Source organism: Megalobrama amblycephala, linkage group LG24, assembly GCF_018812025.1.
Source record: "Megalobrama amblycephala isolate DHTTF-2021 linkage group LG24, ASM1881202v1, whole genome shotgun sequence".
Classification (NCBI taxonomy): Eukaryota; Metazoa; Chordata; class Actinopteri; order Cypriniformes; family Xenocyprididae; genus Megalobrama; species Megalobrama amblycephala.
The window spans coordinates 20,415,201-20,439,720 of record NC_063067.1 but is presented as its reverse complement, the minus strand read 5'-3'; the positions used below and the strand labels follow the sequence as shown (position 1 = coordinate 20,439,720).

At 36.6% G+C, this 24,520-nt stretch overlaps 1 protein-coding gene and 1 long non-coding RNA gene across 3 annotated transcripts; one reads left to right on the top strand and one right to left on the bottom strand.

Annotated features, from left to right (window-relative positions):
• The first annotated feature begins 405 nt into the window (after positions 1–405).
• On the top strand, positions 406–15,078 carry LOC125260382. The gene is made up of 3 exons (XR_007183032.1): positions 406–1,279; positions 2,315–2,380; positions 14,077–15,078. It is a non-coding gene; the product is annotated as an uncharacterized LOC125260382 (long non-coding RNA).
• Positions 7,147–22,186, bottom strand: avpr2aa (arginine vasopressin receptor 2a, duplicate a). Of its 2 annotated transcripts, XM_048178707.1 has the most exons (6): positions 21,799–22,186; positions 15,195–15,565; positions 14,432–14,677; positions 14,134–14,280; positions 11,089–11,689; positions 7,147–9,193 (listed from the first exon to the last, which is right to left on the bottom strand). In XM_048178707.1, exons 2-6 carry the CDS (start codon positions 15,561–15,563, stop codon positions 8,994–8,996), a joined length of 1,563 nt encoding a protein of 520 aa, XP_048034664.1. In that variant the 5' UTR covers positions 15,564–15,565; positions 21,799–22,186; the 3' UTR covers positions 7,147–8,993. The 2 variants fall into 2 exon arrangements, with proteins under 2 accessions (XP_048034664.1, XP_048034665.1); XM_048178708.1 differs by lacking the exon at positions 21,799–22,186 and having other exon boundaries at positions 15,195–15,719.
• Positions 22,187–24,520: the final 2,334 nt, after the last annotated feature.

Genomic DNA, 24,520 nt, shown 5'->3' with positions numbered 1-24,520 from the left:
ACAACTTACTTGTAGGCAATGAAAAATGGGACACACTTAAAGGTGCTAAAGAGGATGTTTTGTTTTATACATTTTTGCAATATTACTTGAAACTGTCTTTACTAACTGATAAAAGACTATTTATTAGGTGCACTGAAAGTAATAATATTAATATACATCATCTGTGCACGAGGTAGGGCCTTAAAAACATCAGCCAATCGTTTACGCGATGGCCCTCCGGCTTGTCAATCGCTGCCGTGACGTTCCTTGTGAGAGACAAGCGCGGCTGTGCGCTCCAGTAACTTTCCACACTCCACAGGCGCCACATGCAATGTTTTTGTCAGGAGACAGGAGTAACAACTGCAGATTATGAGTTACCTGCGGTGAGTCCGACATAATGAATCCACTAACACGACACAGCGAATGCCGGTGGTAAAGACTCGTGTTCCAATACTCGTGCACGAGTTTTGGGAGGCCTTCCTTTGAAATTAGCTGTGAAGGAGGGGGGCTGTTCTTACGCATGCGCTCATTTCAAAAACTCAGTAACAGTTTTTGGATTGTCAGTCGACGAAAAAGTCCTCTCTATCACCTTTAAGTTGAACAACAGCACGTTTTTGAAAGACAATAAAATTCCATAGAAACAATAACTGAAAGACAAAGGGAGAAAAAGTTAAGAACAGAGGGTTTAGGTGCTGTAAGATTTGTTATGAAAAATGTATGCAGAAAATAGACTTACTCCCTGAAAGATATAACTAAAAACAGTCCTGAGAAAACAGTAAAACAAAAGTGGCCACAAGCCACTGACAACAAACTTTCAGTTTCGCTCTGGAAGAGATAGGCTACTTTTCTTTGTGTACAGATATGACTCAGGTGAATGACGTATGTATGTCCTACGCAATTTCCCGCTAAATTTGTCCCACCACAGCTCTAAATTATAAATCATTATTATAGGTTTATCAAAATGTATTTGTGTAAGACATGGTTTGGAATATCTTTTGCACTTTGTCACTGATAACATTTTTGTTCTTTTTATTTTATTTTATTTATTTAATTTTTTTTTTTTAAAGTTACAGTGAAAGTGTTTGAGGTGCTTTCTGCATGCGAATCATTTTGCGCGTTCACGGTGTCCAGTCCATGTATGGTAAACCGGAAGAGAGCATGACAGACAATTTTATGAATTTCAACACAGACGTAGATTAAGAAAACAGAAGAAACAAAAATAAAAAAGACTACCAAAGTGACAAAACAAAAGCAAAAGTCTGGCGGAAGTTCTAAACATTCTTTACATCTCTTTTACGTGGTAGGTCACACACTACACTACACACTTTATTTAACCATTGTGCTCTCTTTCCTCCCATTATTTCTTATATGATATTTTATCTACTAGAAATGTATAGTTTTACTCATTCAACAAAACTCAGTCATAATATTTTAAAGCTGTACTAAACTTAAATTTGTAATAGGCCTACTCCATTAAGCTCTCTTTGGCGTTTTGTAGGCTAACCTACACGTTTTGCATTTAGTTTTGATAAACAATATTTTCCTTTGACATTTTTTCAAGTAACAAGGTCTTGTAATGTTATTGAGTCACTGAATATTATCATTGCAATAGCCTCTATAGTGCCATTGCCTGTTGTTCAGTCGGTTTCTGAACTGATTTAAATATTTGTCGTCGTTTTTATAAAAGTTGTGTATATTTTTTACCTTTAAAGTTAAAAGCAAATTGTAGTTCTGACTAATAAACACTTGAGGGCAGTAAGACTCCTCCGATATGAGCGAAGTGAGAGTCATAGCCATAAAAATTGACTTTTCTTCAATATTTTGTAACATTTCTTAGCATATAATACATGGGTGGGGAATGTTGATTCTGGAGGACCATTGTCCAGAAGAGTTTAGCTCCTACCCTAATTAAACACAACTGAAGTTAATCATGGATTCCTAAAGTTACATGCATTTGAGTGTTTTTTTCAGGGTTTGAGCTAAACTCAGGACAGTGGCCCTCCAGAACCAACGTTCCCCACCCCTGATATAATATTATTTTCCCAAAATTGTAAAAAATAATTATAATAATAAAAAAAATTCCCCATAAAAATGTCAGCATATAATTGGCTGACATTATTATGACATAATACAAAATATTGGAGCAGTTATTTCCACAGTAGTTTCCAAAACTTAGCCTTCATTTGACAGTTTTACATTTTTATAAACTTATAGACCATTCATAACGTTTATATAATACTACAACACTTGCAATTAACTTATAAGTGCAAACAAGACATGCTATTAAATCGAATGCAATGTCTGGCATTCAGAAATGTGTTTTTTGTCTTTTCAGTATCCAGCAGCGCGCTATAACATGGCCAGCTGCCAGGGTGTCCTAAGGCCAACTGAAACTCAAGGTGTAAGTAATTTCATCCTTATTAGAAAGTAATGCTCAAAGCTTATGCAATACTGTAATATAAACACGCAGTTCTTGCAGAAATCCAGGAAAACATTCTTGCAAAGGGCTCCTAGATAAATATTTCAGAGATGAAATGGGGTACAAACTAATCTTATTTTGAGTAGCTTTTTATTATAGGCTGATTCAATCTGCCTATAATTCGATCTGATCTGGTGTGAAAATGTCTTTAGCAGCAGCTGATTCAGACATCCTTTTTCTCACTGTTTATTAACCTTTAAGCCTTCTCTCAACATTTATATACTAGTTCTGATGTTTCTGTGTTTGTAATCATGTTGTATACATCCATGCACCACATCAGTACATGCGAATATTCATTCAGGTTTTTATATTTCATATAATTTACACTGTTATTTCTTATTTCTCAAATAGTTTTTGGGATACATTTCAAACAGTTACACAGAATGGAACTAGAATAATATACTAGTGTCATAATATGCGTTATAATAAAAACTGTTAATTTTAGGCTCTAAAATCTAAACTTAGATGAAAAACTCTACTGCTGGAATAATAATTATTTATCAAATTCCAAAGATACTTTTGCTCCAAAATGGACCACTTTTGCAAAAAAAAAAAAAATCCATCATTCCGAGAGGAAAATTACAGAGTGGAACTCCAGTCCAGGTTTGGCTTTCCTGGTCTATTTTGAAAGCTTAAATTCTTTGTTGTCACTTCATGCAGTTTATTGAGTCATATATTTTTCTATAAAAAGAAATCCGATTTATTTTCTTTATAAGCTTCATGTTATATCTGACCCCAATTTCTTCTTCATGGATGGGTCAGCCTCTCAACAGATCTATTCCCCCTTTATATCTCTAAAACTGCCAGAAACGGCAGTGAATTAGTGAATGGCCTCGGACACAGTCACAGCACGCCGTCAAACACTGGCAGGATTTCTGTAGTCATCCTAAACCATGGCCATTAATAATCACCGCCTCTCTGTCCAACAAAGCCTATGAAGAAGAAATGATGGTTTCATTCAGTTTCAGGGATCCAAATCTATCCCTCATGACCCTGACTTTCAGGTTTGCACTTTAAGAAGGATGTATATTTTTGCCACATAAACAGTGTTTAATAAAGCTCACTTGCCCAGCAGTTCACATTAGTTTAATACTGGTCTCCATTGTATTTCCTGTTCTCAAAGGAAACAGACTTTAAAAGAATTCAAGGGATAATCTGGGATACAAGAGATGTGTATGATGATGTCATACACCATTGGATACCCATTTATGGACATAACTTTGGTTTTGTAAGTGAGCACAGAATGTTCCAATTACTATTCCTCCATGAAGTAAACATTTTGTTTTAGTATGAATTGTCTGTTAGTCTTATCAACAGTAGTATGTTTTTGTGTACAATTTTTAGTCCACTACAACATACAAAACAATTGTAGTAGCAACAAGAGGAAAACTGCAGCAATATTACATTAATGCAAGCATTGCCAAATGATATTTAATATGTTAAAATGATCTTTAAGGGTCCTGTTTTGGAATGTACAGGTTACTTTCATTCACAGTTCAATAAGGAACACAACCATTAACTAGATGAAAAAAGTTCGTCGAGACAAACTTTAAGTTGGCTTGAAAAAGCCGGCCCTGAAAGTTTGAAGCAATTTTAAAAGTTTTCAGTTCGAAAGTTTTAGTTTAGATAGATAGATAGATAGATAGATAGAGGTCAGGGTAATCAAGGTGGTTGCTAGGGTTTTGCTATGTGGTTGCTAAGGTACTTGGGGTGGTTACTAAGGTGTTGCTATGCTGTTGCTAAGGTATTCGGGGTCTTTGCTAGGGTATTGCTATACAGTTGCTAGGGTACTCGGGTGGTTGCTAAGGTGTTGCTATGAGGTTGCTAGGGTACTCAGGGTGGTTGCTAGGGTGTTACTATGCGGTTGCTAAGGTATTCTGGGTGGTTGCTAGGGTGTTGCTATGCAGTTGCTAAGGTATTCTGGGTGGTTGCTAGGGTGTTGCTATACAGTTGCTAGGGTACTCGGACTGGTTTCTAGGATGTTGCCAGGGTGATTTGTGTGGTTGCTAGGTGGTTGCCATGGTGCAGTTGCTAGGGTACTCGGACTGGTTTCTAGGATGTTGCCAGGGTGATTTGTGTGGTTGCTCGGTGGTTGCCATGGTGTTCTGGGTGGTTGCTATGTGGTTACTAGGTTATTCTGGGTGGTTGCTATGAGATAGATAGATAGATAGAAGTGGTCAGATGATAGATAGATAGATAGATAGATAGATAGATAGATAGATAGATAGATAGATAGATAGATAGATAGATAGATAGATAGATAGAAGTGGTCAGATGATAGATAGATAGATAGATAGATAGATAGATAGATAGATAGATAGATAGATAGATAGATAGATAGATAGATAGATAGATAGATAGATAGATAGATAGATAGATAGATAGATAGATAGAGTTTATGAGTTTGAATGAGTTTCAATGGATTAGAAATAGTACATAGAATGGCAGCTTTATTGAGTCTAATGGGCATCCGTAGTTTAAATTTGAATTTTGACAGTTGGAGTTTGAAAGTCTTGGCTCATTTGAACATTCCATCAATGAAAGTCAATGGGATTTTTCCGAGATTTAATAGTCATTTTTAGGAAAACCGTAAGTTGGATCAGTTAGAAAAGATATAGCACAATAAGTCAGAACAGTCTGAAGGTTTGAGCCGATTTTGGAGTTTGTAGAGTTAAAGCTCTAGGAGGAGTTAGAGTCAGAAATTTTAGTCTCAGAAGAAAATAAGCATAACAGTAAGTTGACTTTTTCAAGCCAACTTAATAAAGTCTAACATTTTGATTTCAGGATTAGGTTAAAATGTGTCTGATTTAGTATGAGCTTCATAAAAAGAGTGAGATTATTTGAAAATGCTTAGAATTGTGTTCCTGCATTAGTTAATTTGCAGATATAGAAGTCAATTAACAAATGTGTCATTTATGGGAATTTATATATGCAAGCAAACATTGCCCATACTGACTGAACTAGACGCAGATCAGTTTGTGAAGAATTTGAGCCCATTTGTATACAGTCCAGATGCTGAATGATAACCTCATCACCATGTGTTATGGCTGGAGATGAGATATTTTCCTGCAGGGATGCATTTTGTCTTCATCAAACTTTCAATCGTAATTTATGCCGTAAATTTAACTTTCATCTTATCTGTCTGCAGTGCATTCTTCAAATAGCTGTCACTGATCAACCAGATGGTCTTTGAAAAATAGTCATCATGGTGGCAAGCCTGGGGTTATTTGTGACATCCTGATTTGTCGTCCTCTTTGCACTAATTTCAACTCTTGTGAAGACTGTAAACAACTGCGTTTGGTTTATTTCATTTGTACACCATTTATAGATATCAAGTAGTTGTGTAAACCTTTTCCCTGGTAAAGGAATCACGAAGAGTGTGCTGCATCAACCAATAGACCTTATTTACCAGAGAAACAAGCGCGCCGCCATCTTTATAAAATGGACTATATGCACGGGTTACTTCCTGGTTGTCGTTAAGCCAGCTCGGGCACTTCCGGTGAACTGTTAGCTGTTCATTCTGAAGTCCTTGTACATCGACACAAAACCATCTATGGTTGACTTTTTAATGTTGTATTTATATTTTAATGCAGTTATTACATTTACCTAATTTGCCAATAAACCAGTTTTATTGATTGCAATAAATACGAAGCTATTGGGACTGTTTAAAAATGCCGTGTCTGTAATTAGACACAAACACACACATTTTTTCCCCAGCACTTCAAATGTTATTTTTAATGCGATGACCACATGTAAAATATAACATAATTTGTTCATCCTTCTGAGATTGTCCCGCATTGTAAAACCGAACGTTTAAAAATGTAGGAAATTTAACATTTGATAAAAAACACTTATTTAAAAATAAAAAAGACAGTAATTAGCACTTTAACCAGCAGGTGGCGGCAAAGTAGCATTTATTTGCGTACATATCAGCCATTTCCTCTAAACGTTTTTCACTTCGTTTTTGACTAAATATTAAACATTATAAAATAACTAGGTTTGAAAAAACATTTTGTCAATGTGAAGTATGAAATACTCACAAAATCTTATGAAAAACAATAACTTTTATTGTGAATTAATTACACAGAAAGCGAGCACCGCGCTCTCCCTTTGTAATCACAGCAGATGTCAGTCAGAGCAGCGCAAGATCAATGATTTCAGCACACTTGTGAAAACACACATTTTATTCAATTAATCTAACTAAAGTGCACAATAAATATTTAATTTTTGAAGCTTTTTTTTTCACATAAAAGTGTGAAAACTAATGGTCGAATTGAATTTAGCCGAGGAGGAACATTGAGGTACGTCTTTATTTATTTATTTTCTAAGCTGTCTTACGTTTGAATAACTAAATTAATGCTATGCCTGACTATTTAAGTGACTATATTCTGATTATAAACTAAGTATTACACTACTGATGCTCAACACACCAGCAAATGACATCTCACCGGAAGTTATCGAGCTGGCTTATATTAATGCGGAAGTTCTAAAGAACGCTCCGTGCATATAGTCCATTGTCTTTGAACTTCCGTTTTGCGGTAGCTCTGTACATTTCTATGGCATCGCTGTCAAAGAATAATTAGTTGGTTAAGTGGATTTACTTGTTGTAGAGTTAATGAAAGTTATCATGAGCATTGTTATGTGTAAAGCAGATGTCTTAACAAATGTCAGTAGGTCGGGAAGATTTTTAAACGAGCAGTTCATTCATAAATGTAATATCGCTGTGGAAATACAAACCGGAAGTCAAAAGACAACGAGCGCAACGCTGAAAAGGGGCGGGGTGATTTGTTTTGGTTTTGTTCGACAAAGAGGTTAATTTGTGTCATTTGTTCTTATCTGTTTTCTGATTTTATGAATCAAACCAATACTTTTTGACTATCATTAAATTTAAATGAAGCTCAGCTCACATTTAGTAAATATGAAAATAAATACATAAATAACAAATTAATAAAGAAATATCTCACTCTAAAAATGCTGGGTTGTTTCATCCCTTGTTTGGACAAATCCAAACATTAGGTTTATACATTTTATTTAAAAATCGGGTTGGGTTTGTCCATATTTGACCCAAACATGGGTTGAAACATGAAACATGGGTTATTTAGAGTGTAAATAATAGAAAAAAAACATGACAATAAATAAAAACATATGCTTAATTACTATTAAAGTGTCCCCCCACAATACTATTAGGATTTATGATTTTTTATTTTTTTTACAGATTAGTCCATACACTTTCAGCCTTGAATTTGTTTTGTGATTTATTGTGATACTTTAACTTTTCTTTCTGGACTATATCACAAAGATTTGACAAATACATTTTTTCCTCTTTAAAATATAGAATAAATATATTTAGATAAACATCTGTATCAATAGATTGTTTTTACTATTATTTACATTATATCTTGTGTTTTTTTTTATTATTATTATTTAATCTAAGCCTATGAACAGTGTGACAAATCAGCTACTGCTACGAAATTATTCTCTTAATCAGTACTTTGCTGTTGTTTTCTAGTAAAAATAGCCATTCTTAAAACAAGATCAATTTAATTGAGCAAAATTTTGTCTTTTTAGAGGTTTATGTTTCTTACCCCTCTGGCAAATTATTTTGTTTTAAGTAAAAATACTGATTAAGAAAATGATTTTTACAGAGTATCAGAGGACAGGATCTGTACAGGCTGCTTATACATCAGTTCATTTCAAGGCACTGTATAACCTGATGTCATTTCAGTTTCTTCTTATATTCTTTATGACTTCCTGTTATCCTATCATATACACAAATAGTGCTTTATAAATAATTCAATTATTGAGGAACTGAAAGTGTTGCTGCTTTGCACACTGCATACACAGTAGGACACAATATACAAATCAGTCAATGTGTGTTCAGTTTGTATACCTGTACCTTTTGTATTGAATGTGTATGAAAGTCAGAGATAAGGAATGAATGTATCACTTTTAGTCCTGGATTTTTACGGCATAGATTTGAACTGTCCCCTGGATGTAGTTTCCATGCATGGATCACATAATTTATCTTCTTCCTCAGTCCTTGCCATGCAAGCTGTGAATCTGAAGAAGACTTATGGCTGAAAAAGTCTGATAAATGTGATGAAATTGCTAGCTCTGAGGTTAAGGCCTTGATCTCTTCTTCCTCTGCAGTTAAGACTTTTATCTCCACCTCTCACATAGTGGACAGTTTCAATAAAATATATCGTCTAATAAATTACAATGTCTTATAAATTATCTCAGTATTCTTTGGAGTGTAATTAAGTTTATTATGACAGTCAGTAAGCTGTTCTTTATTCTGGTGGATGAGATCAGCATCATTATCAGTGGTCCGATTTTGCGTTAAATCCTCGTGAAATGATCTTTATGTCATATACTGGTCCTGTTTGCTCATTAGCATACCACTCTTCACAGTTAAAACGCCATCTTCAGATGTAGCAATATCTCATGACAACATGTCTTCCACACGCGTAGGACAGTTACACCCGCATAAATCGCCACCTCTCCTGACACTCAATTTTAGTTTATTCTGTAGGGGTCAGTGCTGGTTGTCCTTGGTGGTGGAGGTGTTTATATCACTTGAGTGGTCATGCATCGAGCTCCTGCGGGGCAGCTTTGGCCGACAGCGCAGTAAAGCAAGAAGTTCGCGGGACACGCTGCTGGAAAAGGCTGTGTAGATCCATGGGTTCGTACAAGAGTTCAGACTGGCCAACAGCATCAGGATGGTGAAAGCCATTCCTGAAAATGAGGGAGGGGGAAGAGAAAGTCAAATCAGTTTAAGGGCTTAAATCAATTTAAGGGCTACGATTAATATAAACCACATTAAAGATGGTGACACCTTGAAATGTGCTGATCTAAGAGAGGTTTCAAAATTCGAGTAGCATAAAACCTTATTTTACTTGCGCGAAAACTCGCCCCTGCTAATGGAATGTTCTCAAAGCTATATGAACAAACATTGTTCGAGTAAAGTTATTTGGTCTTCAATAACATTATCAAAACATTTAGCACAAAAATGTTATCTATACATCATTTTTCTGAATCAGTTTGACGTTCGTTTCAGATGGTTCAGAGAACATTCAAAAGTAATGTTTAATGTTTGCAAATTGAACATTCTCTTAAAGCTTTCTTTAACATTCACATAACCAAGATCAAGATTCTGAGAACATTTGGAAATAATGTTTTCATAACTTAATGGGAATGTTAGCAAAATGTTCTTAGAACATATTTTTGTTAGCTGGGGCCACTCTCTGCGCCTCAAGGCATTTATAGTTTGTAGTCACAAAACAACAAACATACTTAAGAACCAAATCAGTAGGGTATTTACATTGTTCATTCCAGTGTTTGTTTAGTCAAGTAGGGTTTGTTTATGACTTTTACAATAATTTTATGAACAGCACGTTAATAAAATTTTTGATTTTACGTTTGATTTTACACAGTAAATAAATTAAATGAGATCTTGTTCCAGATAATTAAATTAAACTTTTAAGCATTATTCGCTGTAGTGTTATGCTGCCTCAAAAGCACAAGAACAAATTCGAAAATTCAATTTGTCCTTTATATTTATCAAAGAATCCTGAAAAGGAAATGTTACTTGGGCTCCAAAATTCAGCTTTGCCATCACAGTAATAAATTACATTTTAAAATATATTCAAATATAAAACAGTTCTTTTAAATTGAAATAATATTTCACAACATTACTGCCTTACTATATATTTTACTGTTCTAATAAAAACATTAAAAAACTCTTACCAACCCATAACTTGGTGGTGTATAGAGCTTACACTTAATGAAATGGGAAATAAAAAAAAATGAAAGACTTCCCAAGCAGAGATTCCTAATAACAACAAATATATTATAATTTAATTTTCCATTGTGGGAAATGCAATAAGAAAATCTCTTAGAACTAAACAGTTTATATGACATTCAACTGTTCAATCAATGGCAGTATGTTGCCCATAAACAGCTGAAACAAATCAAAAGCAGCTGGTGTGGGAGAACAGATGTGTGTACATTAGCAGTTTACAGTGGCCTGTGGTGCGAGATATCAAAATCTGGTTAGTGATGTAAGAGCAGCAGGGAATGAAGAAGGGTGATTTATTGGTGTGAAGAAAAGGGCTTTTAATATGGATGTGTCTAATAGGAGAAAGTGAGATGAAAAGATGGAGGGCATTTGCAGGACATTTCTTGTGGTGAACACCGACTTGACTCATTGCATTGACGGGCTCCGCATTTTCCGGATAATTTGCAACCATTCCAAAGCACTTCCACAATCCACTGAGTCAGTGCTCTTTTAAAGGATTTAATAATGCCCTTATTGAACAGCCAAATTTTGTCATTGAGTTGTACCTCATGCTTTGCATCCAAAAATGGCTATGCTATATCCAGTGGTAGCAACTGATTACATCTGGATTATGTAATCAAGTACTTGTAACTAGATTAGGTTACATTTTAAAATGTTCATAATCAGATTACTTTTATTGATACTTTTATTAATTACATGATTAATTCATTGATTCTCCCTAATTATTCTATTTTCTATTTAATTTTTTTTTTTTTTCATAAAAAGCCAAATACTTATGCAAGACTTCCAGTTTTCCACTGGCTATATCTTTCTTGTGAGTTTAGTTTCTCACCTTGGTCAGGAGGGTTGGGGTCCCAGGCAGCCCACAGCTGTACAATGAAGAAGGGTGACCAGCACAATGTATAGACAAGCACAATGACCAGAGTCATCCTCACTGTTTTAGACATAGCTTTCGACACACCTGTAAGAGGTGGATGGAGAGGGCAAGGTGGGAAAGAGGGGTTTGATGAAGTATTGGATTCTTCAGTAGTGGTGTTCCTGTGAGGAACAGAGTATCCATGTGATGTCTGGGCAGCACCAGAGTTGCTCCAGATGGTGTGAGGGTGAGCCTGAATGCAAGGCAGCACATCTGAGGATGAACTGCGAGTCTGTGAGGCTAGATCATTGGGACTGTGGCCGTCCTGACAAGATTGATCACAACAATCGGGCTCTGCATCCTCAGTGTTGCAGGTGTGAGAATGGGACGAGCCACCGTTGGTGTTCTTTTTATGGGGTTCTCTTGCTTCTCTCTGCATGTGTGAGAGTCTAGCTGAGCTGGCCCGCTTTTTGAAGATGGGAAAGTGAAAAATGACCAGGTTCTTCTTCATGTCAGCAGAAACCACACGTTCTGATTTCAGGTAGATGTTATCATGGATCTCTTTGAATATTCGTACCTAGAGACACAAAAATAAATGAAGATTACATTTGTTTAATATTTTAACTCATTGTTTAAAGGTGCAATATGTGATTCTCTACAGAAACATTTTTTTGTTATACTGGTTGAAGGTCTCCTAGTATCCTGATAGCAATCGCTGTTAAATGGTCTAAATGTATTTTTATAAATATATATCATCTGTGGAAGGCGTAGGACCATAAAATGTTCATCCAATTATTAAAATCGGTCCGAATGAAATAATAGGATGTCCTACCTGCCTGTTTTTACATACCCTCACGCATACTGTTCGCGCAGATATCATACATCATCACCTCAGTCATGGAGCACCGCAAACAAACAGCAGCCACATTTTACAGTTCCTACCAAATCAAAACAATGAGCTTATGCTGCGTTTAAGCCAAAACTACCATAGTTAAGAGATGGTAACCCATGACGTTCTAACCGGAGTTATGCGTATCCATGTCAACAGTATCAACACCAAAATGAATCTGCAGCAGTCAGGTACAGCTAGGCTCTCTAAGGTGTTTATGTTCATTATTATCGTAATGTTATGTGCTTTGAGACATGAGGTATTTTAACACTGTCTCTTGTGATGCTTTGCAGAGAGCAGCAGTGTGTGTGCGTTCATGTGTTTTGGAGGTGTGGCTTTGGACGGCGATTTGCAGGGAGGGTGGAATCAGGGGGGGGTCCAATGTATTTTAAGGAATGTAGAATCTTTTCATGCCAGTGAGATGTTTGCTTGAACGGATTACCATGCAGGTGTTTAATCAGACCAGAGGTTGAAGATTCTTGCAAAATGTTTTTAAAAGATGTTTGTTGCCAAAGATACATTGTCCACATTCAGTGGAAAGAAGTTTTTGTTTTGGTTTATGCACAGTGTACTTTTTCTTAAATAAGACTGTCTTCCTGGGAACAGTATCAGCTGGTGGAAGGAAAGATCTGCACATTAGAGAATTTCTCTCCTGAAATATAGAACTTCACTGACCAAAACCCCTTGACCAGGTCAGAGAGCATAATCTCACCAAACAAGCATTATGATACATGTCAGGGGATCTGCCTCCCCTCAAATGATTGTTACCCCAGCAGCTTATGATTTATTAAAAAGATAAAGTTCTTTTCTCCAGATCACAGCTGAGACTTTTCAATAGTGTTGCAGGAATGAGTCCTAAAACCTGAAAGCGAGTTAGCATCCGGTTCCATCGTCCTGAAGTTAATGGGTTTTTTGAATGGGTTTTTGGTTAAATGCTTAATATAGTGAAATAGTGCTGGCAGTTAATACAAGCACAAGAAAAACAGATAATGCCCTTGTAGAAAATTACCATTTTCTGTTATTTCCTTCAACCTTAAAGGGTTAGTTTACCCAAAAATGAAAATGCTGTCATCAATTACACACCCTCATGTCATTCCAAACCCGTTAGACTTTCGTTCATCTTCAAAACAAATTAAGATCTTTTTAATGAAATCGGAGAGCTTTCTGTCCCTCCATTGACAGCAACTACCACTTTCAAGCCCCAGAAAGGCAGTAAAGACATCATTAAAGTACTCCATGTGACTCCAGTGGTTGAACCTCAATTTTATGAAGCGACACGAGTGCTATGTTTATGCAAAGAAACATTTATTTATTAATTTACCACTTTATTTACTAAATATTAATCTCTAATGCGCGTCCACGCAACAGCGTCTGCTCTAGCATAAACAAAACACGCATGCATCTTGGTGGTCTCGTGAACGTGCATTGGAGATTAATATTTTGTAAATAAATTGGTAAAAAAAAATTTTTTTTTTTTTTTGCACAAACAAACCACTCGCATCGCTTCATAAAATTGAGGTTCAACCACTGGAGTCACATGGAGTACTTTAATGATGTCTTTACTGCCTTTCTGGGGCTTGAAAGTGGTAGTTGTGTAGGCTGTCAATGGAGGACAAAAATCTCTCAGATTTCATTAAGTAGATCTTCATTTGTGTTTCAAAGATGAATGAAAGTCTTATGGGTTTGGAACGACATGAGGGTGAGTAATTAATGACAGAATTTTCATTTTTGGATGAATTAACCCTTTAAAACACAACCCAGTGCAATACATAATTCAAAATACAGGTAAAACACCTGTGAAAAATCAATATGTAAAATTCCCTCATATTAAAATGCTACATTGGACGGTATTTATATGAACTATTATTAAAGTGTAGAGGGAGTTGATCTATCATCTATGGTGGCGCATCCAAGAAATAAAATCCCTATGTTAACTTTTATAAAGAAACACTACCGATAAAAAAACGGTTAATCGCATCAATTACAGTATTGCTTTTAAACTAAGCCCACTAGTTGTAATTCTAATGTGGTTCTATAATGTCTAATTAATGTCTTCACATTTGTATTTTTTTAAGGTGAGTGTGAAAACTGGGATTAGAGACTCAAATGAAATGCACGGGCACCAGCAGTACCTGACAAACGGTGATAATAAAGGTAGGAACCACAAACACAGCTACAGTCATCCAGGTGACATAAGCTTTCAGCCCCCAGGGCTCGGCAAAGTGCCCCCAGCATTCGAACACTCCTGGAGAGACCTCTGACCTGGAGAAAATAAACACCTGTAGGGAAGACAGCATTGGGAAAATATTTTAAAATAGTTCCTTTTGTGTTTCCTGTAATAAATAGCACCATATGGGTTTGGAGTAAATTGAAGGTGAATAAATAATGGCAAATATCGCTTTAAGAATGCATATTCACTGATTGATGTACCTGCGGCACACTGAGGACAAGGGCTAGACCCCAGGCTACCATGATGGGTGTATTCCAGCATGAAACTGCCCCTCCTTTGTAAGTCTGTAGGGGGCAGCAGATGGCATTATGGCGGTCCACTGTCATAGCAACAATCATGTAAGAGGATGCAAACATTCCCACAATCTGCAGATATTTCACTGAGCGGCACAGCACGTCAGGACCTTGAAATCTCTCTGTGATAACCCATACCAGCTGCGGGAGCACCTGCAAAACAGTGTACAGCTGTTCGCATGTCACTTAAAAGAAATAATGCCAGGGTTGCCAACTTTGGTTACCTGGCTGGAGTGAGATTTTGAAGACATGGCCTGAACCAATCACAGGCACCTATATGAGGTTTTGAGGATGCAACAATTCATGTTTAATTTCATCTTACAAGGTTAATGTTGTACAACATATACAATTGCATGCTGCATGATGTTAACAAATATTTGATGAAAATCATAAAATTATTAAAATAAAATGATACGCATGCAATGAAGTTTAACCACGACTCGCTTGCTCTTATGACCGTTGTACAAAATGGAAATATGTGCATGATTTTCAAGTCATAATGTTTACATTAAAGTAAAATGTAAGTTGTGCACTGGAGAAAGCATCTCTCAAGCGCACTTTGTCATTGTCGTTATTTGGTGTGAGATTTAGTATGGTGATGAGAGACAGCCTGAAAGTGTGTTGGCAACCCTGTAATGTTATGATAAGCATTAGATGAAATTCAGCTCACCTGAAAAAACGCCACTACAAGGTCTGCAACACACAGGTTGACCATAAATAGGTGCATGGGTGCATTGTATTTGCGCCGCCTCAGCAGAACCCACAGTACAAAGCTGTTCCCTAGTGTTGTCAGAGCGAGAACCAGACCCAGAATTCCAATCTCTGCTTGAGCCAGAGCCGTGTCCCGCATCCTGAATGGATCAGGCGCCTGAGTGGGGTTTATTGAGCTGTTTTGAGACACCAACCAGAAGTATGATCCTCCTCTGAAAGTGCTGTTGAGTTCAGCATGCTCAGAGAATGAGGAGGTGGTGAGGTTGGACCATGCAACGGTTGCATGGAGGGATCTTTCCCAACCTGCCTCTCTTGAGAAGATCTCCATGCCTGCAAGAATTGGTCACAAGGAGGTATGATATAGATGATTTGCTTCAGAACCCATATTTGACATTGGACATCAAGTGGCAACCCAGAAGTTAATGTAAATGGTCGAAATTAAACGTGGAAATATATATACAGACACACACACAAATATATATATATATATATATATATATGGCCATCGCATTGCAACACTCATCTTGATTTATGATCTTTTACCACTCAGTTAGTTTAACAATTCACAGACACACAAAAAGCAAGCAAACAAATCTGCTTCCTCTTCCACTCTTTGATTTGTTTTATTCCCCATGGTTACAGTTTTTTTCCTAAAATGAGTCTGTCAAGTCCTCTCTTTTTTGTTTTCTTTTCTAAATTTTCCCTGACTTGATTTGACTCCTACTATCCCACCCAGCTTAGTCCATCACATTCGCTCCCCATTAGTATCTCATTCCGGATTAACTCCATAAAGTCCTCCTCATTCTTTCGTCTTCCCTCTATTTTTCCGTTGCCCATTCCTTTACCCCGTTCTCTATCGCTTCCTCTGTCTGTTATCAACTGCTCCTTGATCCCAATAAAATGTGGTATATTTTCTTAACTGTGCAAATAAATAATTCAGATAAAAAAATGAGATTGACAGTTTGAGAAAGAGTGGTAGCATGGGACACTGGGTTAAATAAACAGAGAGGAGGAGGTGGGGTGAGCAATAGGATACTGAGATGTGAACACACAAAAGAGAAATAACTAGATATAGGGCCATGCATACCAATACAAAGTTTGCCCATATATGAGAATAAGAAAGGCTATGTTAAATAGAAACAAATATCATCTTTCTTATCCAGTGATGCTAGACCCAACACTAATTATAATTGGTAACTAATTATGAATGTCATTTTACTTACAAATTTGTCATGATATCTATACAAGTAGCAAAATACCATCACAGTGCATGAAGCATTGTCACCATACATTACACAGTGACTGTGACAGGATTTTATAGTGTGGAACAAAGACACAATGGTGATAATTCATCATGTACTGGTTGAACCTGGATACTTGCTAATACTTGTTAATTAATTTCATTATACTTTGAAATTAAATTAAATGAATTATACATTATACAGTCCAATAAAAAAAAAAATGAGGTGCTTATTATACTGTTTCTGCCCATCCATCTCTTTATCATGTCTTTGACTGTACCTTTCCCTTTGTTTCTGCGCATTCTCTCGCTCCCTTTAATGTTTCTCATTCAATCTCTCTCTTTCTGAAAGACCATTGTTTCCAGCCATCACCTTATCTTAAATCAGTGTGAGGTTTCTTTACAATGTATGTGAGCTATGTGTCTCTTGGTGTTAATACAGCTTTCCCCTTAATTCCCACACAAGTTTAGAACTTTCTGACAGAAAATCAGTTTCAGATTTTTTACATATTTACACAGCCTTTAATCAGTTATCTGAAATTAAATTTTATTTTATTATTTTTTTAATTTTTTTATATTGAACCATTTAACTCTTTAGCCCAGAATTCTGGTCTGACTAATACGGAAGAGGATTAGGGCCAAGCAATAATAAAAAAATAAAACCATCTCGAGATTAAAGTTGTTAAATTTTGAGAAAAAACTCGTTAAATTTCGAGAAAAAGGTTGAAATAAAATGTTGAGAATAAACTCGTTAAATTACGAGAAAATACTCGTTAAATTTCAAGAAAAAAGTCGAGATAAAATGTTGAGAATAAAATCGTTAAATTATGAGAAAAAAACTCGTAAAATTTCGAGAAAAAAGTCGAGATAAACTGTTGAGAATAAAGTCATTAAATTATGAGAATAAAGTCATTAAATTACAAGAAAAAAGTCGTTAAATTATGAGAACAAATTCGTAATTTAATGAATTTGTTCTCGTAATTTAATGACTTTATTCTCAACATTTTATCTCAACTTTTTTCTCGAAATTTAACGAGTTTTTTCTCGTAAAATTTAACGAGTTTAATCTCAACATTTTATCTTGACTTTTTTCTCGAAATTTTACGAGTTTTTTCTCGAAATTTAACAACTTTAATCTCGAGATGGTTTTATTTTTTTATTATTGCTTGGCCCTAATCCTCTTCCGTAGACTAATATAAGAATGTTTCATTTAGAAAAGTAATTTACAGCACCTCATAAATAATACCTGATAATATCTATCATCTGTCATTCTACAAGCCCTCTATTCTTCATTCTCTTTCAGCAAATATAAATACTAAGATTGTGAAACTCTTGCTTTTTACAAAATTAGTTTTTTTTTTTTAATGTATTTCGCTGTCTTTCCAGGTCCAGTCATAAATAAAAGCGAGTGTCCCTGTCACAGCAGTGTTTGAGGTCATCTTCTGAAGCAGCTGATGCATGAGCTGTTCGGTTTACCCTTGCTTTGTCATTTTCTACCTTTCCTTGAATCCCTTTCCCTCTGAGGAATCCACTAATATGGTGCAACAGAAATGTTGACCTAGACTAAATATAGCTGATGATACAAAAATGCACTTTGCTTTTGCAAGCTGCTTTTTATGCAGTATACTTGAAAGTGTTTTAAACATGGTTAGACATCAAAGGTAGCGGTGTGAAGGTGTGCTTGGATAGATCACCTCAAGTTGCTCCAAGATGACTGGCTAGTGGCTATGTAATAATTGTGCAGTGTGTTGTTTTATTAAATGCTTATGTATTTGGGAAGGCAGTTTATCCTTTTGAAAATGGTCAGTGAATGGAAGTATGTAAAAATGTTTGCCAGACAGGAGGTAAAAACTATTCAGTAACTAAGCTAAGCTAAATAGTATGTTTTTGGTCATTAAAATTAGTTTAAAAATTAAAAATAGTTTTGGACTATGATGTGAATATTGGTTCAACAGATTATGTAAATATTATGATATAATGATCATTATGATAATTTTAATATTAGATAATATTTAATCAAATATATCTAATAATTACCACTGAAGACAATGTTATTTGTGTCCTTTAACATAATGGGACACAAAAATGTACCATATTCGATTAAAAAATTAGAAAATTTGGGAGGGAGGTGAAGAAAGCAGAAGGAGCCAGGTTGGAACCCAGAGCACAGTCAGGACGAATGACCATGGCGGGGTCAAGGGAGGGAGGAGCCCTGAGGAGAGCAGACTGAGACAGAGCTGGAGACTCAGGCGGTGCCAAAGAGCTGATGAGACCAAGCGACACCAATGGATGACGGAGGCGGAGCCGCAGCGACGAGCATCTGAGGTGGAGCCAAGGTGCTGCAGGACTGAGGTGCAGCCAGCAGGACTAAGGACCAAAGCGGTGCCGGAGGACAGGTTGGAGCTTGATGGAGCCAAAGGGGTGGAGGGACGAAGTGCAGCTGAAGGCCCAGAAGTCCATGGAACAGGCAAAACATTGACTGACCAAGGTGCAGCCAGAGGGATGAGGGAGCCCAATGGAGCCAAGGGAGGAAGGAGCCAAGGTGGAGCCGACTGGTTGACAGGCTGAGGTGGAGTGACAGGCTTGGTGGCTGGTCCCAGGTGGAGCCGAGGGAGGGAGGAGCCGAGGTGGAGCTAATTGGTCAACAGGCTGATGTGGAGTGATGGGCTTGGTGACTGGAGGTGGAGCCAGGGGATCCCCTAACCAAGGCAGAGCTGGAGACGGGAAGACCCAAGGCAGATCCACGCAGCAGAATGGAGTCAACAGAGGGGGAGCCAAGGGACTAAAGGGAAACAGCGGAGGTGGGGCTGAAGGACTTGCTCTCTTTAGTAGAGGAGGTGGGAGAGGGAGGCTGGGTGGGATCTTTGGAGACACAAGAGACTTGTAGTTGGGCAGGACCAGCGGAGGCGCAGGAGACTTGGGTGGGACCAGTGGGGGCGGGAGACTCAGGGAAATATCCTCTTCCACTGGTGCATGGGCACAGACAATGTTGTCGTCTCATGCATCTTTTCAGATTCTTTGTGGGGCTCGGGCTCTGTGCGATGATCGGCTCAGGTGTCCACTTTGGCGCAGTCATCGCAGCAGGCTCGGGGCTCTTCATCTGTGCTGGGCTCTGGCATAGGCTCCATGCAGTGTGTAGGAGGCGGCTGGCTGAGCTCTGGGTTTGGAGTGGGGCTGGTGATATCCTCTGCAGCGGGGCAGATGGTGAACGCAGATCTGTTGTTCACCAGCATCCACTCTACGAAAGCAGTGAAATCCCCCCGAGGACTGTTCCCCGGCAGATACACAGAGCATGCGGTCCGGATAGTGGGTGAGGCACACCCACCCAAAAGTCCCTCGTGTGATCTTTGCTCCTTCTGCCCATGGCAGAGCAGCTGGATGGCTGGCAAGTCCATTATTGAAATCCTTTTAAATTGTCTTTAATAATAATCTAACAAGGAACATGCAAGACAATCACACGAATATACTAGAAAAACAACCACTTAATCATAAACAACTCGGAACCAAGAACAAAAGTTTAAATACATAGGGAGTAATGAGGTAACTAAATGAACAACAGGTGAATGTAATCAGTAACTATAAAAACAAACAAGGATCAGAAACACAGGCAAACTGGCACAGGGTGAACCAAACACACTGAAACTAAAGAGAACCAAAGCCTACAACTGACAAATATATTAAGACACTTTTTTTTCATTTACACATGTAATTGTGTTTAAATGATTCTGACAAACAGAATAAAGATTTCTGACAAATTGGAAATTGGCCAATTTCAGGTATATCATATGCAGACCTTAATAATTGCTCAAGATGGCGAGCGTCTAGAAAACAGGTCACGTTGCAATAGTTTTGTGCGTCATTAAAAATTGTATTTCTTTCCAAAATACTCTTCTTTAGCTTTATCTTCCAATGACTTATGCAATTGCAAATTAATTTTCCGGGTCATGGATGCCTGCCATGTGTCATAGTATTCAGCAACTTATTGATTTAATCAACTGCACACTAAAATATTGCGTCAAGATGTGTCCGAAACCTCCCTGATGGATTTCAACAGCTTCTCACACCTGATAAGAACATCTTGAGGAACCTCTGGCAGGATGAAAGTTCACAGGGACCATAATAAGAGTACATGTAAAAAAAAAAAAAAAAAATAGTACATGACCTTTGTCTTCATTATTGCACTGATTCATTTTTCATTCTTTAATACTAAATCTCATCTTCACTTATACAAGAGCTACCCAAAACTACCAAAAAAGTGAGAGACTCTTACTGTTTGCAGAAGTTAAAACTAGAAATAGCAATGCAATGTTTATTCCAATTAACATTCTTCATGTTCTGAGACATTAACCAGTTAGCGGATGAAGGGGCATTTTTCTCATACAGTGGCCACATCACAAGTCTGCATGAACAAAACTCATCAATCTGGCACTAAATGTAAACAAATTAGTTGTGCTTTGTTTCCACATTCCGAAGTAGTCAAACTACAAACTCGTATATGGGTTGTTGAAAAATCGCCACCTTAGAATTATAAGGTTCTGTCTGCATTCTGAGCAGTTTTGAGATATTGAGCTTTTGCATTATATACTCATTTGTACATAGAACCTTTTTGTATTAAAAAGAAGCCCCAAAATGTACACAACTTAAAATAAAAACATCACATAATATAAATAAGTTGTCACAGAATAAGAATATGTGAATAACTCAATTTTGACAAAAATGTCAGATAAAACCTTATAAATCCAAGGTCATGAATTTTCAAGATTTTAGGTTTATATGATTGTGTAAGGCAAAGTCTTTTCTCCACTTTTAAAAGCCTTTTGAATTTGTATAAAATCACACTACACACATACTATGTAGTCTCTTAATTAATGTGTCATAAAAACTGCATATAATTCTAAAATAAGTAGCAATAAAATTTTACTATTTAAAATAGTTACTGTCAGTGTAGCATGCATACTTCCATGCTATTGGATTCGGACAGAGTTTGCCATACAAATGCTGCATTTCTGACTTATTCTTGCAGTAAATAACTTTAAAAATGTTCTCTTGCCACTTTTAAAATTACATAGTATTAGAACAATTTTATTTTCATAACATTATTTTATTTTTATATATTTTTTTTTTACAATAAATCTCAATTAATTTTGTTAGATTTAAGATTAGAAAGGGGAAAAACTATTTACCAATAGGGTGAGATTAAATAAAATATTTAATTCAATAAGAATTAAATATATATTCTCTGAAAAGTCCGAATATTGTATGTCAAATATTTTTTTGCATAAACTTAAGAAAATTTATTTTTGAAGTGCAAAATAGAACTTACTCTGTTTTCTTGAATCAGCAGCAATACTCCATGTAATCCATGTGTTTTGTGAGGATCCTCGTTCAGTTCTTTAAAGCTGCAGTTTTGCTTCGTGATGGTTAGATGACATAAGAGCTGCTGTGCTTATGAAGAGCATTGAGATATTTCACCACCCTATGTGAACTTGTAAAACTGTAGTTTTGCAGCTTTCACCCAAGTTCATGTTCACCGAATTCAGAGCTTCATTTCTTCACACAGCCCTCGGATAGAGGCATGCAATTTATTCCAAGAAATGTCCCGCTGTTCTTGAGACTCTGCGTGTCTGAGCTTTAATTTCCCACTTTACGTGAGCACCGGTGCGCTGATGCCGTTGAATTTGAGCCTGTCCTAGTATTAACATATCTCTTACATTCACTCACCCTCTCTCTTCCCTCGCTCCCTCCTGTCTCTCCTTTTCTCAGGTCTCTTGTGTTGTTAGATGGGGGGAGGAGCCAATATCATGAGGTGTTCTTATACATCCATCTCCTCTGACACACAGAGAACAGATAGATAGAAGCTGAGAGCTCTTTGTCACAGCTTGTGCTAGTGACACTGTTCAGACTAGCTGATCTGTGTCAATATTTGCTTCCATATTTACATTATCGTCCTCTGGGTTTGACTGCACTCTTTGCAGTTGTTTTATTCTGTTGGACTAATAAGACTGATTTTCAAAAATGTACCTTTTATAAGTTCCCACAGTTATGTCCTTATAATCGTATTATATTATATTATGGATGTATTATAAATTATACATACATAATTTAATTAGGTAAAATTGTTTATATAGCTTCCTCTTTGAACGAAACAAATTTCACAACTCCACAAATTTCAATCTAAACTAGTTACATTCTGAAAAGAGCCACAATTCATGCCTGAAAGAGGAAAAAATTAGATATATTGGTATCTGCATTATGGCTTAATATAAAACAAGAGAAATATGTCCAAAGTGGTCAGGGACTCCAAGTACTGCACAAGACTTCTCCTGAACACATCATACTCAACTACATGCTATCTCTCGGGCCTCTTCTATTGTACTGTAGTGGATTTGGATAAATATCTCGGAGGCAGAATGCATTTGCAGCACAAATCAAGCAGACATGGAGCAGGCTGCAGTCATTTCCCATTATCAGTGGATTTATTGAAGGGAGCGTTTCCAGGGCCCAGTTGGACAGGAACGAGGGCCAGATCGAAGCAGTTCCACATTTCACTGACCTCGTATGGCTTTCTATAGATTGAGACCTTCTTCTGTGGCCAGAAATTAAAATGACAGCTGTTTTTGTCTAACAGAGCATTTGTCTGGCAATGCATGCGTATATGTGTCTTCGGCAGACTTGCTTTTAATAGAAGTGCTGAAAGACCTAAAATTTAACGACCGGTCCCTTTCAAAATCAGGTGTGAGGTTTTATCGCATTTCTGCCAGAAAGAACAGATTCCACATTTTTTAAAAACAGCTTGATAATTAGCATTCTTATACACTTTATTGTACATACAATGAAAGTCAAAGTGGTCCAATGTTGAAAATATATGTGGTCATTTGCGTGTTGACTCCGAGTCAACACCTGGTCTCAGATGGAGGCTCCTGCTCCATAATCCAATGATTTTCAGACCTCTCGCAAAGGAGCAGGAGAGGTAAAGAATGTGAGGCTTTTGTGTGGAGGCTCTGGAGGCTTTACAAGGGGAATGCAAGGAGACAACGTTGAACTGACAAGCAGTAACAATCAATGTGAGGTCTCGTGTGAAAAGACATGAAATACTAGTTCATTTAAGTCAATTTCTCCTGGGCTTTCTGGTGAGATGAAAGGGGCACTGGATCAACAAGTTTGGACAAAAGACCTTATTGACGGATCTGAGTCTGAACCACATTGTTTTAATGTTAGAAATGGTGCATGTCAATTGATGCAAGTTGCATCATAAAGATATGATATAAACTAGTTCTCAAATATATATAATACAAAGTTATATATATATATATATATATATATACTCTACCCTCACCTGTTCCACCTTTTCACACCAAAATAGTGTTTTCTTTCAAAAGCTCCATTCATTCAGTTAGTAATTTTTCTTTTTTTGTCCAGTATACATAAACACTAAAACAATAATAACACTAAAATTTTAGGAATCTGTCTTGGGGCTGGTAAAAGTAAACAGAAGGAAAACGTAACAAGCCTACAGACCAGAGCAAGTAACCCAGTGTAAGGTTAATTAAAGGAAAGTCAAACTAATGCATTATACTGTATATATAATGCATTAGCATGCAATATTTGCCACACAAGTAAATCATACAAAAACGTGATGATTTCATCGGGTAACAAATCATTGTTTGCAACCACTGTATAAATTGTGAGAGTGTTTGTATAAGTTGTTCTGTATGTTCATTTAATAATTATTCAGCTTTATCTGATTATGTTTTAAGCTAAAGAGTGGTGCATTTTAAACATTTTGCCATATTTTAAATCTGTATTTTGTTTCAAGAATGCGTTTTGGTTCAAGAACAGTAGGGTCCAAAACAGTGTTAGACCCCTTTGACTTTTTTTATGGATTTAAAAAAAAATGTGTATGGTATAATGAATCGCAGATTTATAAATATACTGATTATATTTACTAATATATAATTTATATTACTATAATATCGGTGTTTATGAATTCATCTAGAAAGTTTCAACTGTTTTTGTCCATTCTATGAAAAACAATGGGGTCCAAA

What these genes read in the sequence shown, in the direction of transcription:
- avpr2aa (XM_048178707.1), bottom strand. Translation starts at nt 15,563, where the DNA reads ATGGAGATCTTCTCAAGAGAGGCAGGTTGGGAAAGATCCCTCCATGCA. An exon ending in TTGTAGTGGCGTTTTTTCAG is followed by an intron (nt 14,678 to 15,194) that starts GTGAGCTGAATT and finishes ACTGTTTTGCAG; the next exon opens with GTGCTCCCGCAGCTGGTATG. An exon ending in CCCCAACCCTCCTGACCAAG is followed by an intron (nt 9,194 to 11,088) that starts GTGAGAAACTAA and finishes CCTCATTTTCAG; the next exon opens with GAATGGCTTTCACCATCCTG.